This window comes from Poecilia reticulata, linkage group LG14 (genome assembly GCF_000633615.1).
Source record: "Poecilia reticulata strain Guanapo linkage group LG14, Guppy_female_1.0+MT, whole genome shotgun sequence".
Taxonomy (NCBI): Eukaryota; Metazoa; Chordata; class Actinopteri; order Cyprinodontiformes; family Poeciliidae; genus Poecilia; species Poecilia reticulata.
Genome location: NC_024344.1, coordinates 18,701,990 through 18,722,241, shown reverse-complemented (window position 1 = coordinate 18,722,241; position 20,252 = coordinate 18,701,990). Strand labels below are relative to the sequence as shown.

General features: G+C 41.8%; 1 protein-coding gene across 1 annotated transcript in view; it reads right to left on the bottom strand.

Annotated features, from left to right (window-relative positions):
* Positions 1-2,009: 2,009 nt before the first annotated feature.
* The window catches only part of uvrag (UV radiation resistance associated gene), a 109,026-nt gene continuing 90,783 nt past the window's right edge, over positions 2,010-20,252 (bottom strand). Inside the window, exons 14-15 of the mRNA XM_008428245.1 lie at positions 15,901-15,992; positions 2,010-5,106 (exon numbers count right to left, since the gene is read on the bottom strand). Coding sequence (XP_008426467.1) covers positions 4,257-5,106; positions 15,901-15,992 — 942 coding nt within the window. The 3' untranslated portion in view covers positions 2,010-4,256. The remainder of the gene's footprint in view (positions 5,107-15,900; positions 15,993-20,252) is intronic.

Here is a 20,252-nt window from a genome sequence, read left to right as displayed (position 1 = left end):
TTCCCATGTGCTAACAAAGGTGAACAGCAGCCTCCAGGCAAGAGGAAGCTGGGTGAGTTGGTTCAGAGCAGGCCTGCTGTGTCGTCCTAAAACCACTTTTTTTCATTTAGATAAATGGAACAAAAACATCAGACTAAAGTGCAAAGACCAAAGCAAATAGTCACTATGGGAATAATTGGGAAAGAAAGAGTTTAAAGTATTCCTCAAGTCCAAAAGCTTGACAACTGTAATACTTTAAAGGCATGGAAAAGTAAGAAGCAAATGGTTCCAGACTTCAACGGAGCGCGTCGTATTTTTCACTCAGGACGTTTTCAAATTGGACAGACCAGCAGAGGACGATTACTAGTTTGCACCAAAGGTCTGATCGTGATTTGTATAGAAGCGTGCACCTGTCCTCAAACGAAGAGAAATACGAAATGAGGCTGAACTTCCCATAAACATATCGATCAAAGTCATAGGAGGAATTTTAGTTGAGAAAGATTTGGTTGTGCACACATGCAGCAGTTTCAAATTTAACTTCAACTCAACTGGCTCAATGAAGACAAATCCAGCGGTTTGGAAATATGACATTTCAGAGAGTAGTACCGATATATATATTCTTTTTCCGTTTTGAAAGGCAACACTTAAAAAAACAAAAACATTTGGCCATTTTAGAAAAGCAAAATAGAAAATAATTAAATTAATTAACTAATAGAGAAGGGACACCCTGAAAAGGTCGCCAGTCACCATAAAATGCATTAGATTTTGTGTTAGTTTTTTGAGTAAATACCAGGATACCTTGTTATTTCCTGAAAATTTCATAACGGCCCAAACATACCTACAACTTTAAATCCCAAAACCCTTTGCACACTTGTCAAACACACATCATCCCAGTCAGAATGAGCAAAAGCAGCTTTGTGTGCTTGATTACAATTGTTTTTACCAAATGTAAGCACTTCAATAATGAGCAGCATTGGTCCAAGCAGTCAGCCCTGCGCAACACCAAAGTTGTCTCTGGTACTCAGATGTTTTATCATTGACTTGTGTCATTAAGATAATCTGGACTCTGTCCAATAAACATGACTCATTAGTCATGTTTATTGGACTTATTAGTTGCAAAGCGTTAAAGCTTAAGCTTATGTAAAAGACTTATTTTCAAAGATATTAAATGTTAGCAAAGCGGATTAATTGTTTTGAATGATCAGACACCAAAACATCTAAACATTTACTTGGGTTTGGAAGGTTTTGCAACCCCACCCCAAAAATAACATATAAATTAAAAGTGGCATAAATTACATCTTCAGCAATGCAACTAGTAAAACTCTTAAAGCCAATTGGTGAATTAACGTATTTAACTATTCTTAAGTCATTTTACCTACAAAGTTGTGACAATATTCTTCCAAGAATTTGAACCTTATTTACCTTTACTTCTTTGGATTTGGTCCATCTTGAATCCTGATCGTTTTAGAGACGGATCTTTTAGTCCCATCAATCTGAAATCACCACGCGCGCACGCACACACACACACACACACACACACGCACACACACACGCTCGCAAACCGCGTTTCCACCGACTATATAGTTGCGCAATTTGACATTTCGAAAATAAATTTGCTCAATGGAAAGCCAATTTCAAAAAAGTTCAGGCATTAGGATGCGTTTTTTTTTTTGGCCATGTCAAGATGATATTTATTTTGCAGAACTGCAATGGAAACTTTTTTTGGCATCACACAAGTCACACGATCAGCAACAGGATGATGCCAGGAAGACGACGACAGGAATTAGATGGACGATGAGGATACGTGGAACGGAATGAACCAACTAACTCGTGTGATTTTAATTGCTCTACTTATTTAACGCAAACACAATTGCGAAATTGTGTTTTTTTTCCCCTACATTTGCTGCATTAGCATCACTGACATGGTTTTGCGGCCATTAATTTAAGGAATCACACCTCCACACACACACGCACACACCCACACAAACACACACACACACACACTTAAACAAATCCAGTCAGACGACTCGTAAAGGGAGGTAAATACACCCATGCCGTTGGACTGAACGTCTTTAATAACCAAAAAAATTCTCCATACAAAAGAATATGTACATTTGTTTAACTGAATAGCAGTTTATGGAAATGATATAACATTGTTCCTTTTTTTCTCTCTCAATGCTTCCAGTCTCCACCTTACAGGATCTAAAACTCGTCATGGGCTGAAGGCGGCGGGTCCATCTTTGTTGTGGCAGATTATTCAGAGGGACTATCCGGGTCCGGCGCCCCACGTCGGATATCAGTCTTAGGAGTTAACAATATTCATGTGCCACATTCAATATTATCAGGAAATAAATCTATGCATCGGTTTACATTTCACATATATTTGTAGAGACATAAATAAAGCAATAATTGAATACCAGTGCAGGAAAGCATTCAGAACAGGGAGACACAGGACTCGATCACAGACAGCAGGATTTTGTTAAACAACAACAACAAAAAAAAAACAGTTAGACAGGAGCCTGAGAGGGACATTCCAGAACAACCGAATGTAAAATTTAATCAACCGAATGTAAACGTCAGCGGACCAGACGTTAAGAATGGAATTCTTTGTCGGAGAGTTCGTAAAAAATAAATCAACAACAACAAAGGGATAGACACAAAGGTGGATGAAAGAAATAATCAATTGCACCGTTTCCCTGCCATTCGCTGTGAGGTCCCGCCGTCCACCTGTGAAATTCACGTTTAAAGCCTGGAGGAAAAACCGAGCGTGTGCAGAGTGCGTGTCCCGTCGGCGGGCGGGGATCGGCGAGACGTCTCCGCAGCCGGCCGCCCAGTCGCAGCTTCCACCTCACTGGGCAACAGCAGAAATACTGCTGTGACCAAAAGCTCATTGGTGGGAGCGTCCCAACTGCGCACGCGTGGCCGTCTGACGCTGATGACTGTCTGACGCTCGCTTATGTCAGAGTCCGAAAACTCCCTGTTGCACGCATCCAGTGACATGCACCCTGAATGAAGTTAGGAAAGCATCGTGGTCGTCAACGGTGGAAGTGCTGGGACAGTAAGCTGGGAATGAAGACAATGTGCTGAAGATGCTCTCTGGTTGCAGCAGAAAATGGATTTTTAACTGAGGTTGCAAAGGGCTGCAATGGTAATAATAGCCAGTAAAGATACACCGATATGTCGACTCTGGTCAATTTCCAGTTTCAGGTTTTTGTAAGGCTTTCCTTGCTAATAACGCTCAGATCTATAATAGAAAGCATTCTACTGACATCCAACCCAGTGGGTTGACATCTGAAACATCATTAGGATGACTGGGTTTATTCCTGACCTTAGAGAGTTACGAAAGTAGCACTTTACACTCAGCCTTCCTGTTATCTGGTGTAAGCCTTGCTCTCCATTTTTCTCCCTCGCAGCCTGAGTTAACCCCAGCACTGCAAAAACTATCTTGGTACACTTAAAATAAATCGAAACTCTCCAACAAGTAACTGTTCAGCAAGATATAGGAGCCTGTTTTAAGTAAATAATTCATTAACATGGGTGAAAAAAAGGACTTCTTCCACCAGCAGATTAATTCACTTATAACACTGGAAAATGTCTTGGTATCAGTGGAGCGAGTAGTTTTTTTTTTATTACCAATATTAAGGAATTACTTAAAACTAGCTCCTATATCTTGCTAAAAAGTTACTCATATGTTGGCTTTGTCTTATTTCAAGTGTCAAATGATACATTTGTTTCGACATGCTCCAACAAGTAATAGAAAACACAGATTTCTTTCAAAACTTATATCTGTTTCTCCCAACTTCATCTTAAACATCTCAATGACACTAAATCTAGCAAACTTTCAATCTTCTTCTCACAGCAGAAACTTCCGCACTGAAGAGTTTGGGTCAAGTTTGTAATTGTACGACTGGCAACCAATGAAAAGATTCTGTTTCTCTTTGCATCTCTACTGGAAAACTAGATGAGAGTGGAAATGTCACCTGAGTGGTCCCACGTATAGTCTCGCGTAATTGTTGAATTCATAAACTGACGTCAAACTTAGTAAATTGAAAACACTTTCTGTCCCAGGACTTTCATTTGACTTTTCTAACTGGAAAGATTACTGGGGGGAAATGTCCTTAATAAGTGCAAATCGGTTCATCCAGAACAGCTGCTGCTCAGAACCACACTCCAGTCTGTTCAGTTCATCTCCCTGCCTTGTATCTGTTCAGACGATGTGCAAGTTTTACCAAGACTCCCAGTGGCCTTCTGCCCTTTGCCTCCCCCCCCCCCAAATCTCATTTGTCAGAGTTCTTGCGCGGCCGGCGGAAGCTGGACATGTTCTCGTTTAGTGCATAGATGCGCCTGTTGAACTCCTCAAAGCCTGCCACGTCCAGCTCGCCCAGCACCTGTTCGTCGCACTCCACGGCTACTGCGTGGTCTACAGGAATGCAGTGGTAGTCTTCCAGCCGGGCCTCGTCTGTTAAGCCAAGCCCCACCCCTAAGCCCAACCCCACCCCCAGCCCCATGGCCTCTGTGCCCATGATCTCCTCAGCTTGCTCCACGGAGCAATGCAGCTCCGGGACGAGGCCTAACGGCGCCTGACCTGTTGCCAGGGAGCCGTTCATTGCGCCTGTATGGTTACTGGAAACAGTTTCCTCTCCAGCTTCCTGCACTGCGGAGGAACTGGATGCCTCTGTGCTGCTGGCCGGCCGCTCCTCGGATTCTTTTTGTTTATCCGCTTCCCACTCTACGGAAGCGGTTTTATTTTTCTCCTCTACCTCCCTGTGCCCACCCTCCTGCTGCTCGCCCTCCTCCTCCTCCTCCTCCTCCTCCTTGTTGGCCGCTGCACGTGTGTTGAGGTGAGGCGAGGCTGTGCTGGCGTCAAGCAACGTGGACACATGCTTTGGTGCCGGTAAAGGTGGTGTCAGGTTAGCTGGAGGCCGCTCTTCCCCTGCGGCTGCCTTGTTGTTTGGGGAAGGCGTTGGCTTGTACTTGAGCTGCGCCTCGGCCTCCGAGCTCGTCCTCTTCCTCGGGTCTCGGTCCGGAGAACTGTTGTGGTGAGGGTAGCCCGTTTCTGAGGCGGCGGACACACCCAGCTGCGACTTGGAGGGCACTGGAATCGAGCTGGAGACGTGATGTCGGTCACTGCAAGGAGCAAAGAAACAAATGAACAAGAAAATACGATAAAACCGTGGAAATAATGCTTCTGTGGATGGTAGAAAAGTCCATATATGGTTCAGTACTTCAGTATCTACATCCTAGTACAATACACTCAGCCCCCTTTACTCCAACACCCCTAAATAGCCTCTACTTTGACGATGACCTGACTTTATGGCAAGTTGGAGATTCTGTGTGTGTCTGGGCAGAGAAAAGTTAGTTATAAATAGAACAATTTCGACATTTTCATAACATTGGTTTCATGTGTTTTTGCATGGCTAAACCCACTGCTTCAATAGAGAGTTGCTGACGGCATGTTGTTCTATTTTTGCTGCAGTATTTTGGCTTGTGTTTAAAGCTGAAGTATAACTTTGATAAAAAACAAAATGTTTTTTTTTGCTTTTTACATTTTTGTTAAAATTATCAATATGTCTCGACAGTATAAGAAAGATAATCTGGAAAAAAAACTAACTCCTCTGCTTTCTCCAAGTGCTAACTGGAGAAATACGCCACTAAGAAACAACCAATCAGAGTCGGGGGGAGGATCTTAGCGCTGTCAATCATTCATGTGAATGTAGCTCACGCCCTTCCCTGGCTCTACCACCAGCAGAGCCCGTCAAGAATGCTAAGGCTAGTTAGCATGGCCATGGCTGACGGTGGATAAAACCTCTTGGCTCTGATTGGTTGTTTCTGACCGGGAGCTGAGTACTTCTTCAGACCACAACAGTAGCATTAGGAGGAAGTGGAGGAGCTTGATTGTTTTCAGGTAAGAATACCTTCGTAAGGCACTGAAAGTTTATTACGGTAACCAGCTGGCAGAAGAAAGTGAGATTTCCAGAGGGAGCCGATGCTGATCAGCACCTCGGCAGCGCGGCTCCTAGCTACTTTGCTTCTAATCCAGGGGGCAGCTGCAGCTCTTTGTAAATCACTCCACTTTACAGCATTCAGAAAGCATTTTTGCAGCCTCTGAGGCTTCACTCATGTTCTCTTGAACTGGAAGAGCGCAGCAGGCGTCCGCCAAAGTATGTCAGATATTTTCTTCTAAAACAGATAACAGGCTGGAGATGTGGGACACCCCGCCCAGCCCCCAGACTGGAGTCATAAATCTATCTAAATGGGGGCCTCACTGGTTCTCCTAATAGCCAAGGCCATGCAAAATTCTCTGGTCTACTTAAGTGCTGTCTTCAATGCGACTCCATGCCAAGTTACACGCTCACGTGTGTCGGTTAAAAGGCTTGAGGACAGGCCTCTGCTTGTTCAGTTGGACGTCCTGTCATAACAGATAAGTCTCCTGTCACCTGACATTTACCGAGGAAGAGCAGCTCGCTGACATCGAGAGCGCACGCTTTCAGGGTCGGCCGGTCGGCCGTCTGACGGACGCTTTTACTACCAAACGCGTGACGGCTTGTCAAACGGACCCCGAGCCCGACCCCCGCAGACACCCTGCTGAGGTGGTCCTGACCGGGTTCACAGGCAGGACGTCCAGCCCAAGACAGGAGACGCCTGTCTCGAGTTAAGAGAAACCAGTCAACTTCAAAGTGGGTGTGTTGCAGTGAAATCAGAACCATCCGTAGAGTAAGGTTGCAGCGTGGCGGCGGAGCGAGGATGCAGCGAGGCATGGCTGACTGATGGGAAGGAAACAGACAAACATGCTGAGAAAGGTTCACCAGAGTCGGTGAGAGGGATCCTCTATGCGGACGGGCATTTCAGCAAAAACACGTCGTACACAGCGCACATCATTCACCTACAGAGGCTTCAGTGCTCCTGCACAAATAGTTATAATGGAAAAAGAGTCTCTAGAGACACAAAACACCAAGGCTGAAGAGAAAATGCAAAAAGATTTTTAGTTAAAAATAATCATTCAAACCATAATAAGCCCTCTAAGGACTACCCTAAATATTGAAACTTTGTTTATTGGAAAAGGAAGGCAAACACAGATCGGCTGTACCTCCAAGAGCTGAAATAATAAGTGTCAAGACAGTTTTCACTGAGAATCCATTTTCCCCCAGCATTTTGCACAGCTGAATGGTTCCCATGAGAGATTATAGGATTTCTCAAGCCTTTTATGAAAGAATCAAAAACATTCACTCCAGATATGTTTTTGATGAGGGAATAACTTTATAAAACGACATAAAGGTCAAAAAAGATGATTTTACTTAACACTGCCCCTTTAAAAGCAGAATCAAAAAGTCTTAACTGACAGGAAAACTCGACTGTGGCACCCCGAGGGCTGTGCCGCTCTGGGCGGCGAGCCCACATGAAAACCGGACACTGATGGTAGCGCCGCGTTTTGCAGGCGAGTTGCATTATTCCCTTCCACGTGTCCAAGTTGAGAAGCGGTGAATGAGTAAGTGAGAAGACTGGGTGTGTCTGCGAGGACTGAGCCAGACAGATCTCTGGCCAGCCATAACATCTGCCGCTTCAAACCAGTTCAACGGTTATCCAGACGTCATGTTTTGCTCGAGTGTGGCTAATTAGGCTACATGCGCAGGATAACAGTCCGCGTATGTGCAGATTAGGAGAGATGGAAATGCGGAACAATGCCAAACAGTTCCTCAGGGTCGGGTAACTGTGATTCTTGGTCTGCTGTGTGACGGTTCAAGTATCGCCGTTTCCTTTCTACAAGTAGGAACTGTTTAAACAAGCATCTCCTTGGATAAATGAATAACTCAGAAGGTCAAACACATTTTTTAAAGAGGGAATTTTGAAAATTTTAGAGATAGGAAGTGGATCAACAACTGATCAAATATTCAAGCACTCCCTTGAATCGATCCTTTTGTAATTTGCCCTAAATTGAAAGAAGGAAAAAGTCGACCCTCTTCAGCAGCATTATGGAAGATTTATTGAAATATTGCTCCAAAACCCCACACCAGAACTTGGAGGTTAAATGTTCTGTGGAACTTTTATATCTGTAAGAAATTGAAGAAGCAACGCAAAATCATCATAAACTGGAAAAAAGTTCTGCTGATTTAATATGATTTAGTAGCAGGTTGAAGTCTCTAGCGGAGTGTCTGTGTCTGTGTGGTGCATATCTGAGCAATAGTTAGATGGGCCACACGATTCCTACGCCTAATTCATCACAGAAAATATCACACCAGCTGCGTTTTCATTACAAATGTGCGCAAAACTATCGATATTAAAAAAAAATCCCAATTTCACAATTGCGGTTTTGCCATTAAATAAGAAACGCAATCAAAAACACGCGAGTTCACATTCACACATTGTGTGAATGTGAACTCCCCGAATGTGAACTTGTCTGATTATTGACACATTCACGCAATGTGTCAATAAAAAAAAAAACACATGCCACACCATCATCATCCAACTACTTCTCGTCGTCGTCTCCTTTGACGTTTGTTGATCACGTGACTCGCGTGATGCAAAAAAGCGGTCCCATTGCAGTTTTGCGAAATAGATCAACCTCGATACGGTCAAAAATATTTTTTGAAAAGTCAAATTGCACAACCATGCGGTCAGTAGTAACGCAGCTACTGAAGAAAGCGTAGCCTTTATTCCCTTTATCCTGCTCTCCTCATTTCCTGCCGATGTAAAACATTTCAAGAGGAAACAAGAATTTGGTAAGCCAAGCCGTTCCAGGGGCCAAGCCGTTCCAGGGGCCAACCCGCCCTCGACGGGTTCCACAGCACGTCCCCCCTGTTCATGTCTGAATCCCGCTAAGAGCCAAACGCCGAGGCCAAAGCAAACAAGAGCAGATAAGATTTGGTCCTTTGAAGTGTCCTGGTGATGTCCCTGCAGTGCTACAACAAAAAGCGTGTTATGGTTTCATCTGCACTGCGGTGGGAGCTAGTTTTGGTTTTTTGCTTTAACAGCGCAAGGATTACTGACTGTCAGGCCTTTGAAGACGGGGAATAACCCGCGTTGCGATCCTATCATCTGCTTTTTGGATTCGGACGCCGTCTCAGAGCTTTAAAAGAGCTACAGTTTCACACAGAAAAAGAAGAGTAATAAACTACCGTGAGGGCAGTTAAACTCTTGGCTTAGTGAAGCAATGAAAATTGTAATGTTACCATAGTATGCCCTGGTGTCCAGAGAGTTAATGTACCATCACAGCGATCCAGGACAGAGAAAAAGAAACATTCCTGGTTTCGCCCTTTAAATCAGCCATTATTAGGAATACAGAAAATGCACAACCACCTGTCTGGCTCAATGAACCTTGCAAATTGTTTATTTAATGTATATATATCAGCTTTTTATTTTTCTCAGAGCAAGGTGCAGCTGTCCACGTATATCGGGTGTTGAATCGGCACCTTTCCTCTGCTGCCGTGTGAACAAAGCGTCGCTCAGGGAAACGCGGCGGGCCGAGGATGCCGAGAACCTCCAGAAAACTCTCGGTGGATTCAGAGCATGTTGAAGCTCTTGGCTTTGATCTTGCAGACTGCGCGTTTTCACAAGCAAAGCGGTTTTCTGGTACCGTCCCTGTCTGCCTCGGGGTAATAGATTCACCATCTTTCCGCTGGTTCTCATCCTGTTCTGCCCGTTCTTTTTGTCTGCAGCGAGAGTCTCTCTCTTTTTCCAGGTTATCTGCTTTCTGGAGCAACGCGGTTTGGAAATGTATAAAGATAAGATCAAAAACTTGCCAGAGGAGAGTTAAAATAAATAAATAACTTTTGAGCTTTGCGTTTCATCAAAAACCGTCTCACTTGATTTGCGCACAATATTCAAGATGAGCCCAACTCATTATCAGTGTTCGTCTCGGTGTGTTAAACAGGAATCTCCCTGCAGAAAGGATGCATGCTGAAATACTTAGAAATACAGGGCTGGCTCTGTTTCCAAACCTGCTTTGGAAACAGCTTCCTCTCTCCCTTGTGGGATCCTCCTTATTTGGATGCGTGGAAAGAAGAAAAAGGTGGCACAGAGGCAAAGGAAGCAGATTATACTGTCTGTCACAGTCTAAGGGAAAAATTACCTGCAGCTGCCATTTAGTCTTTCTATTCATCCATATTTCATAAGATGGTCCCAAAGCGAGATACTGTATCTGAATTTATTCTCTCTCTCTCCCCCCCCCGCCCCACACCACTGGAGTTTATATGGAAAGGAAATGGTGCAACGGTGCGTGTTAGAAGAGTATCTATCCTAAGAAAAAAAAAAAAGGAGAGCTCTGTGGGACGGGAACCATTTTCCCTGGAGACATGAGAGTCTGACTCCTTTCAATATTCTCTGAATAATGTTTTCCAGGTTGAATGAAGGATGTCTTTCGTTCACGTCTACAACGAGAAGACTGATTAAAAAAATTGAAGTATTGCTAAACCCAATTAAATCACATAAAGGTTAAAAGTTACATTTTATTCAGAGCATCATATTTAGTATTTTGCTCATCTAATTCTAACAAAGCATAGAAATGTTTTTTGACCAAGAGAATACAGATTTGATAAATCTCAAACTAGTGTTGAGTTATTCAATCCAGATTGATCAGATTTTGATAAGGAGATGCACTTTAAATTGATGGTAACACTTTATTTGAAGGGATGAAAGGCATAAGACTGACATGACACTGTCATAAACATGACATAACATCTGTCATGAACATAAAGAAGTCTTTATGAATGTTTGACAGTTGTCATGAAGTGTAATTCAGTAAATAATGACACTTTTAATGCAAAGTTGCTCTAAAAGTTGCATTGAAAGTCCATTAAAAAGGTCAACTTTGCATTAAATTATCATAATTTACAAAATCAATCAAAGTTGGCATTTTTAATGGACTTTTAATGTAACTTTGCATTAAAAGTGTCATTATTTACTGAATGACACTTCATGACAACTGTCATAAACATTCATAAAGACTTCTTTATGTTCCTGACAGATGTTATGTCATGTTTATGACAGTGTCATGTCAGTCTTATGCCTGACACCCCTTCAAATAAAGTGTTACCAAATTGATTAAAAAACAAAACTGAAACGGCCATTTAATCCAGCACAGCTAGGAAGGCAATGCCCAAGCTGGCATCAGTACTTTCACAGTGTTGTCAAAAATTGACAGTATCTTTGTCAATATTTAAAAGAAATGCGATCTTCCATTTTCCCCAGTGACAGAGCGTTCACATGAACATATTTAGTTTGAATATTTTGCAGTGTTTATACTGATCTGACATTTGAATAGAGCAGACATGCAGCTGCAACATGTATGTGTTTGGTTAATGTTCATACAAGGCATCTAGCAGACTTTATTAGCTGCTATGTAATGGTTACAGATGATGTCTTCAGATGGCTTAGTTCTCCTTTCTTTCCAGGAGTTGGGATCAGTGAAGCTAATCACACATTTCTACAGTTTAAACCATAACCCATATGAAAAAAATCAGAGATTAATGGTGTGTTACTCTGACTTTACAATATAAAGTCATATTCTGGACTCCAGTGAGCGTTGGTCTGTATCCACAGATTATAGCAGCACTGTTACAGGACAATGGGGTCGTTCATTTTCAGGACACATAATCTACATAAACGGTCCAGGTGTCGGAGTAACGGTCCTAATGCATAAAAAAAGGAATAAAAGGTTGAGAAAATTCAAAGTATGTAGCTTTAATAAAAATATGTTTAAAACTGTCATGAAAGTATGAAATGAGACAGATCTCCTCGGTCTCCTGTCTGTGCTGCTGCCGCCATCGGAAGAAACACGACGGTCAAAAACAACCCAATCAGAGGGGGCTGGTGAGCGGCGAGTGCAAAGAACATGGCTCCTCCTGGATGTGCCTGGTTGTTTGTAGTTAGCACTGGGAGAAGGCAGAGGAGCGCAGATTATGCGTCTCAAAGATTTATATGTCTCATATCATGCCGTCACGACATAGTGACACTTTCAACAAACGTGTAAGATAATTCATTTTTTTAAGTTCTAGAAAAAAAACTTCCAGAAACCTGTGGTGGAAAGACATTTATCAACACACAATGGGCAACCAAGTACTTCATTTCTTTCTTCACAATAAGAGCCTCAGACACAGAAAGCAGAGGGGTTGAAGCATACAACACACCGGATGCCCGGCGGCAATCGAGTTTCATCCCGTCAGTCGGACGCTCTTCACACAGTGTTTTTACTCAGACACATTCGCAACAAAAAAAGAAAAAAGAGCAATTGACATTTTCTACTTGAGTAAGACGGGACGGTACGGTGGAGAGTACATATTTCATTAGGTCAAAGTTCTCCTAACTTTGAATACCTTAAAAAATCATATATCATAGCAGCCAGCAGAGTGTAGCTTGATTGTGTAAAACACATGGTCGAGACCAGATGAAATACGGTTTCCATATGTTTAAGCTTATTGAAAAGGTTATGTGATGAAGGAGACTTCAATGCTCCAACTCACAGGAGCACAGCTGCTCCAACGCGGCAATAAATTCAACTTCAACACGGTTTTCAAACGTTTAAATATGCATATTGGCCCAACGCTAGTTGGGTACGAGAGGAGAAGTGTTAATGAGCTGCATCAGACGAAATACCTACGAGGAAAATCCTGGAGCTGAGCGGTTTGGACAGCGCCGGGATTTGTCCATGTAGGGACTAAATGTGGGGAAAAGCAGATCTGTGCCTTAACCTGATGCGCCAGATGGTTCGTTTCACAGAACCATCTGGGAAACCCTCCATAGAAACTGTTTGGAAAAGGTCAGGCACCTTTGAAAATACTTAGCAAGTCACTGAATGAGGAATCTGTTAAAGTCAGAGGAGAAACGCAACTTATCCCACAAGCTAAGGGGAAGTCTAAAAACACCGGTCGGCAAACACGAGATCACGTGATGTTACAGTCATGTTTCTCTTGTGGTTCTGATCTTTTCACTTCTCATGGCACCAAATTCGTCACTTAACACTTAGAAAGCTAAAGTAACATTTTTCTAATATTAAAATAGATTGTAATGGTCCAAACATACACTGCTGACCATGTTGCAGTCGGTGTTTCGTTTCGGCAAGGCGGGAGGAAGACTGGGTAACTTAGGAGACCGCAGGAACATTCACTTTTTTCCTCTAATAGATTTTGATTTAGCCACACACCTTCAGGTCGATTAAAGCTAACAGAAAGAACGGACAACTGTAGGAGTGAGATACTGGAAGGAAATAATTTCATCACTCAGTATAGAGTCTCCTCCTGAAACCGTTCAGTCCAAAATTATTCAGATTTAGCTTTAATCGTTTTTTTAAACCAACATGTTTCTCTTGATTGGGAGTGTTTAACATTTTTGGAGCAGCCAAGCAAGAGCCCTGACTTGAATCTGAAGGAGAAAACTGGGGTAGGAGCCAATGATTAGGGCAATTTCAAAGAGCCAAAGCTCATTGCGAAAGACAAAAGCATACAAAAAAAATAAAAATATACAACAGGGTTTAATTGCTGTAAATTTACCTTGCCATCTTTTGTTCAAAAGAAAACCAAAACGACATTTATATGTGGCATTACTAAAAAAAAAAATACTTGTATATTTGACAGCTTGGGCATTGCCTTCCTATGCAACTCTAATTGATTCTCATCAACCTTCTGTGATCTGTCTGGGCTTCCTCCCATCGACTTGCATTCTTCCAGTAGAATCTCTACCGGGTCAATCAGCGAACAGAAGACGTTGTGAACGATGACGTTGATCTTCTGCACTGTTTTAGAGTTTTAGTTTTGTAGTTTTAGCAATGGAGGAGGAGGAAACGAACAAAGTCGTTCAGTCCAAGTATTGAATCAACACCAACAGCTGCTTCACTTAGCTTGGAACTTCTCTCTGCGCAGTGGAGGATGGTTGCTTGTACCAGGCTGCATATTCAACCATAAATGGCCGTACCATTTCCTATTGGACGCAAAATTCTTTGTTGAATGAAGATCGCTTTAAATCCTAATTTGTCAGGCTTATTTTTGGCTTAATTGTGAATATGTCAGCTGTTTGTTTGGCGCGACAGTTTTACAGCAGCCTAAAGAACTGTTACACCACAAACCTCCATTTTTAAAATATCCCATCCACTCACACTCACACAAACACACACATGCATAGCTTAAGGGTTTTAGGAGCAATGCTTTCATCTCGTGTATCTTTGGGCCCTTCCATTTCCCATTACGCCGGGGGGAGGGTGGAGGGCTGTGCGGTAATGGAGAGCTGATTTGGGAGCTCCGACTCTTCATGGCTTCTTTTCTTTCAAAACAAAAGATTATTCAATTAATGTGTGAAATACACATTTTCCCCTTTGCTGACCCTCTGAGGAGATCGGAGGATCAAAGACAACTTTGTCTTTTATAGGCCGGTGCGGCTGAAGTCTGATTCATACCAACTCCTGGGTTTACTGGGGGTCACTTGCAGGTCAGAAGACGACACACAGAGATCTGAGCAGTGATAATTGTGGAGGGAAGGAATATTGCACTAAGAGAAGGACTGGCTTTTCTTTTTTGCATGAAAACAATGTGATAAATCTTAGCTGCATGGAGATTAATTACTACAATGAATTACTACATTGCACTTTAGTAGCCTGGAGGAAGCCGGACATGATTTGTAAGATGTATGTAATTTATTTTACACTTTTAAGCAACTGGAGGATAGTAAGGATATTATTAAGGCAGATGGGTATACGGTTTTTGCATGGCTGTAGTAGATCATTTTAAGAAAACATAAGTTAGATTAGCGTGCTTTGGGAGGAAATGCTGCAAGAGTAATTCATTGTCAAACAGAATAAAAAATAAAAATGAACTGGTGACTGAATTTCAGACATATTCCAGTCACAGAATCAGAGAAAACTTCCTATTATGCATGAAGAAGTTTACATACCAAGTTAATTCACACATAACACTTGGTGATGAGATAAAAACAACTGTTTGGAGATGTAATATTGTTAGCCTAGAAAATATCTTACTTTTTTTTTTACTAATAACTTTGAATCACATTCCAACTGAAACAGATTTTTTTCCTTTGGGTCCAACAAAGAAAAGGATCAGATTTGTAGCTGCGTTTCCATTTCTAATGCGTGCAAAACTTTGTCGATATTCTGCTAATGTAAAAAATAACCCATAATTTTGCAATTGCGGTGTCTCCATTAAAAAAGGAACACAATTAAAATCACACGCGAATAAGTTTAATGCAATAAGTTATTAAAAAAACATGCTTCATCATTTTCCTACTATCTCCTGTTTTCTTCTTCTTTTATGTGGCAACATCCAGTTGTCAATCATGTGAGTTGAGCGATGTGAAAATTTTTTTTCCTACTGCAGTTTTGCAAAATAAACCAATCTCGACTGTACCAGAACCTTTCATCAAAAAACAAGTTTTGCTTTTTGTTTTTTCAAATTTGCCTTGTTAACATGAAGCAAATTTATTTTCAAAATGTTGAATTGTGCAATTTTATGCCCAATGGAAACGCAGCTGATATAGAAGGCTAATAAAAAGTACAAATAATGCTGACAGCCTAAGGAAAACCTTGCAGGAATGAAAAAAAAAAGCTTGGCCTCTGACACACGAGCAGGACTCAAGAGAATCCGCTTATTCTTTGCACTGTTGTGTCTCAGCGATGCTTTGCCAGCTGGACTGGTCTTAGAGTGTTTTTTTCATATGCAACAGGTTTTATGGCTGAAAACATGCGGTTTTGTATGTTGTCATTGGCGTAACACCGTGCTATCTTAAGTTGTGTATTCATGTGGCGGTCGGACTTTGAATAATATATTCTCCTTTTAGGCGTTTTCAACAGGGATCTCAAATTATTTTAAATTGTGAGGGGGGGAGAGAACACACACACACACAAGTATTTGTGATATGCATGCATGTGTGATTAGGCTTTGCCTGAAGAGAAACCTAAATGCGAGGTCAACACTGGATCCTTACCATCGCACCATCAGGCCGTGCTCCAGAAAGTTCTTCAGGTTGGGAAGCGTCTGCTGCAGGTCCGGGGTGGTCAAACCGTGCTGATATCTCAGCTGCAACACAAGGAAACAAAACATTATCATTAATGTAAAGCAACACGCTACACCCATTCGGGCCACACATACAGCACGCGGTCACCGCTCTCAAGCACGAGCCTGACATGTTAGGCGAAGAGCGCACGAGAGAGAGAGAGACAGAAAGAGAGAGAGAGGGGGGAAAACAAACATCCCTTACAGAAAACGTCTGAAGTCTACATTCTTCCACCATGACCTGTTCCTATTCTCTCTTTCAGACTATTACTCATCTGGACACACAATGGGCACCTTCTGCTGATAGCGGGCATGTGTGATAACAAGCAAGGTGCGCTGAAAGACAGGAGATGAGGTGGGGGCGGCAAGAAAAACACTTCTGATAAAACATCTGGATGAAAAGAGTGCAAAGAGCACATTATGGACCTCATTAGGTTGTTCAGCAGCCTCTCCCCCCGCTGGTTTCTAATTCTGGCCTTGAACAGTTCCTCCTGCTTTTATTTTTTGATGATAGAATCTAATCCAGTAAAAAAAAGAGGAGAGCGAGGCCACCTCGAAGCGCCAGATGCATCTAGGAGTGATGTCACAGAAATGCCAGCCGGCGATCATCGCAGGGAGTTTATTTAACCTACATCCCTGGACGCCGTCCACCGTACATCTCCGAGGCCCCGCTGTCACACGGGCCGCCTCGGCACCCATCTGACATCTGTTTTGTTTCCGCTCGGCTACCACGGCAACCACACTACCCCCCCTCCCCCCATTTCCTCCGACACACACTTCTGGTGCCGAGATGAATTGCACGCGACTCCCACAGACCAATAAGTCAGGATAACGGGCTGCGTTTTCATACAGGGAGCATAATGGATGACTGACTTAATGATAAGAAATTAAAGGGAAATAGAAGCTCGGCCGGGGTCACCGGCCCTTGTTAAGAGGGGATTGTTTCACACTTGATCAGGAGAAAAACGGCTCTGAGGACGTCAGCAGCCCCTAACGCATGTTGATAATGTGTTGTTTTTTTTTCTTTGACTATGTAATATATCAAAACCTCAAAGAAGTTGGAGATCTTTGTTTTTCTACATAATTGGAAAGTATTAGGTACAACACATTGATTTTACATTGTTTTGTAGTTTTATAACAGTAAAGAAGTGACAGAATCAACACGTTTATTGTTAAATAGAAAATTCAAAACTTCCAAATGTTTAGTACTATATAAAAAATGATGCCAAATCATCACAGGTTCCAGTTTTGAAGAAAAACCTTTGATAATAACGGGAGCGCCTCTTACATTGTGAGTGCAGGAGACAGACATCAGCCTCCTGCAGATCCAGCATGAACTAAGCTGGTTTAGAAAAATGAAAGACGGATGTATGACGCATTGGAAGAGGTTAAAAGGTAAATGTTTAAGAACCTAGCCAGAAAGATCACACTTCAAATTTGCACACATCAAACTAGCTAAAGCTTTTGTATATCTCCCTTGCTTTACAAAATCAATATTTGAAACTAAATTTGTAATTGTATTAGAGAATTTTTATATATTTTTTTTAATAAAACATGTTCCGATCGTGGGACAGGGTCACCTCAAAGTCCAGTCAGTGACAGGAAGGTCCAAAACCCGAACGCCCATCAACACAGAGATCCTTTCATTCAGTCAGACCTCACACTCCGGTCGACTTCAGGGCGGATCTGGGTTTGAAACTGAAAGCCAAGATCAATACCTCCACCAGTTTAAAAATAAAACCAATAACAACACGAGGGAACAGGGTTTGCTTTTTCCATTCCTACATGTAAAAAAAAAAAAAAAAAAAAGGAAATTCCAAATCTTACGGACATCTCAAGGTTCTTGTCTAGAACACAGAAACTATAAATGCTGCATCATATACGAGTACAAAATAAATACTGCTCTCTCTGCGAGTAAAAACGGTTGTTCCACATGTAGCATTGCTCTCTGCAGGAGGAATATTAAAGCGCTCATCTCTGAATCTCTTTGCGTGGCAGCAGCTCTGAAGTGTGTGTGTAATGACCACAATGCATGTCTAACAGGAGCCTCATGTTGGAATCGACCCCAGCATGCCTCAGCGTGAGCAGCAGCGGTTCATGACTCTGCATCTGCACGCCTCGCTCTCGTAGCTCATAGCTCTCCTTATGTGTAAAAATGCTGGCCGGACTCCAAAACAAAAAATAGTTATGAGTAAAAACAGCAAAGAGGCTGACATCACCGTTCTGGTTCGTTCATCTGAGGAGGATGGGACTGATGTAGGGTAACAGCTAGTTACTTTTTTTCTTTAGTAATTGATAATTATTATGAAAATATTATAATCTGCAAATTTTTATTTTTTATATTACAAAATACATTAAAAGACGCAAATAAATAATCTGGTTCCGTTTGAAATAAAATAATCACTTTATCACTAAATTTATTGAGTGAACGTATGATCATTTGTACCAAAGGAAGCATCTGCTGCTAAAAAAAATAATACTAACATGTTTCTGCTTTACTTATCAACACAGAGCAGGGCAGATCTGTTGATAATTTTTGGGATTAAATGTTTAAAAAAATGGATAGCAAAAGATGTTTAATATGAGATTTTCTTTACAGAATTTAAACCAGGTAAAGCTAAAAAGCCACTTGAGTTGTGGATGCAACATATTGACATATTGAATGCAAAATGTATTTCATTCTGTACAGTTTTGGCTTAAATTACTGCTCTGAGCATGTTGTTCTTTCAGAAAACTGCCTTTTTTTAGTCCGTATACTCCAGATAATTAATAAATTACCACATTTTGTTTATTATTTCAATAATCTACTAATCCAATCAATTGTCTCAGCCCAAGACTGATGTAAGACTTCAAAATCCCACTTTGAGAATGGTTTGCTAAAGCTTTTGACTCAACTTGAGGTCAGAAATGCACAGAAAAAAAAATCCTGAAATCACAGAACTTCATGTTTATGCAGGAAACTAAAAATTCCTCAAATGTTGACGTCCCGACAGCTGGTCCATAGCAAGCCAGCCTATCCACATCCACAAATTTCTCCATCAAATTTCTCGTCCGTTGGTGCCCTGTTTGTGTCTGGCTGCTTTTCCATTGACTGTAAAATTTAAACTGCAAAATAAATGTAACATGAAGTTTATTTTGAAACATGAAAATTTTGAGAAAACTCAAGATTCCCTTTAGAAAGCTTTTGGACTAAAATGAGGTGGGTTTTTTTTGTGTCCATGTCGAAATTGATATATTTAGCAAAACTGCAATGGAAACGCTTTTTTTTTTTTTTTTTTTGCATCACGAGTCACATGATCAACAGCCGGATGTTACTCCTGGCGAAAAAGACAACAGGAAGCAGCAGGACGATGGCTTACTCTTGTTTTCATTTTTTGTTGTTGTTTTCTTTCCAGACAACGTGCAGGTGATTCCACCAGAGCTCTCACAGCGTTGCACCGTTCAGAAAAACTTGAGTTAGTCATTCAAAAATGTTGAATCCATAGGTCTTCTGTAAAATCGCAACTACAATTTCCCCAAAAAGTCACATGCATATCCGCTACCAAGAATAAGGGGGTTGTTACTTCATCACCCGAGTAAAACGCCGACCTCTCCTCTGATTGATGATGAGCGCCATGACTGAAATATTAATATATCTCTTGTAAACCTTTACATCCGTCACTGCCATGATTTTTAACACTGCCAGAGGGCTACTGACTTATTCCGTAAACTGAATTATTCACCTGATTTTAATTAAAACTTGTATTTTATGGAAACACCACAATTGCGAAATTGTGCTTTTTCAACATTAGCAGAATACTGACAAAGATTTGTGGACATTTGTAATGGAAACGCAGCTTGTGTGTCTGTGTGTTGCTTAAGGCCCTCGTCTTATGGAGGCAATCGCAGTGTGCGCCGGTTGTCGAATATGTAAACTTTCCTCCCCTTCGTCTCTGCCCGCCTGAGACAAACAAAAACACCAGTGACCCGGCTAACTCGCATGGAGGAACGGAGTACGTTGGAGCAGCAGAGGAAGAAAGCGCAAGACTGCTTAATAACAAAAAGCTGGGCGTCATTTGCAACTGTCAGCGCCTCGAAAGCTTCGACATCAGGATGGAAACAAACAGAAGAGAGGGTGAGGTTTAGATTCTGGTCTGCAAACCCAAACTGTTCCCTGGGAGGATGTCGCAACGTGTTGTAACAGACACCGAATAAGAAGCAGAGCGGTCTGACTCTTCTGCGCACGACAGAACAAAGAAACAATCGGTGTTACTGTGTCAGCAAGAAGACGATGTACGTAACTCA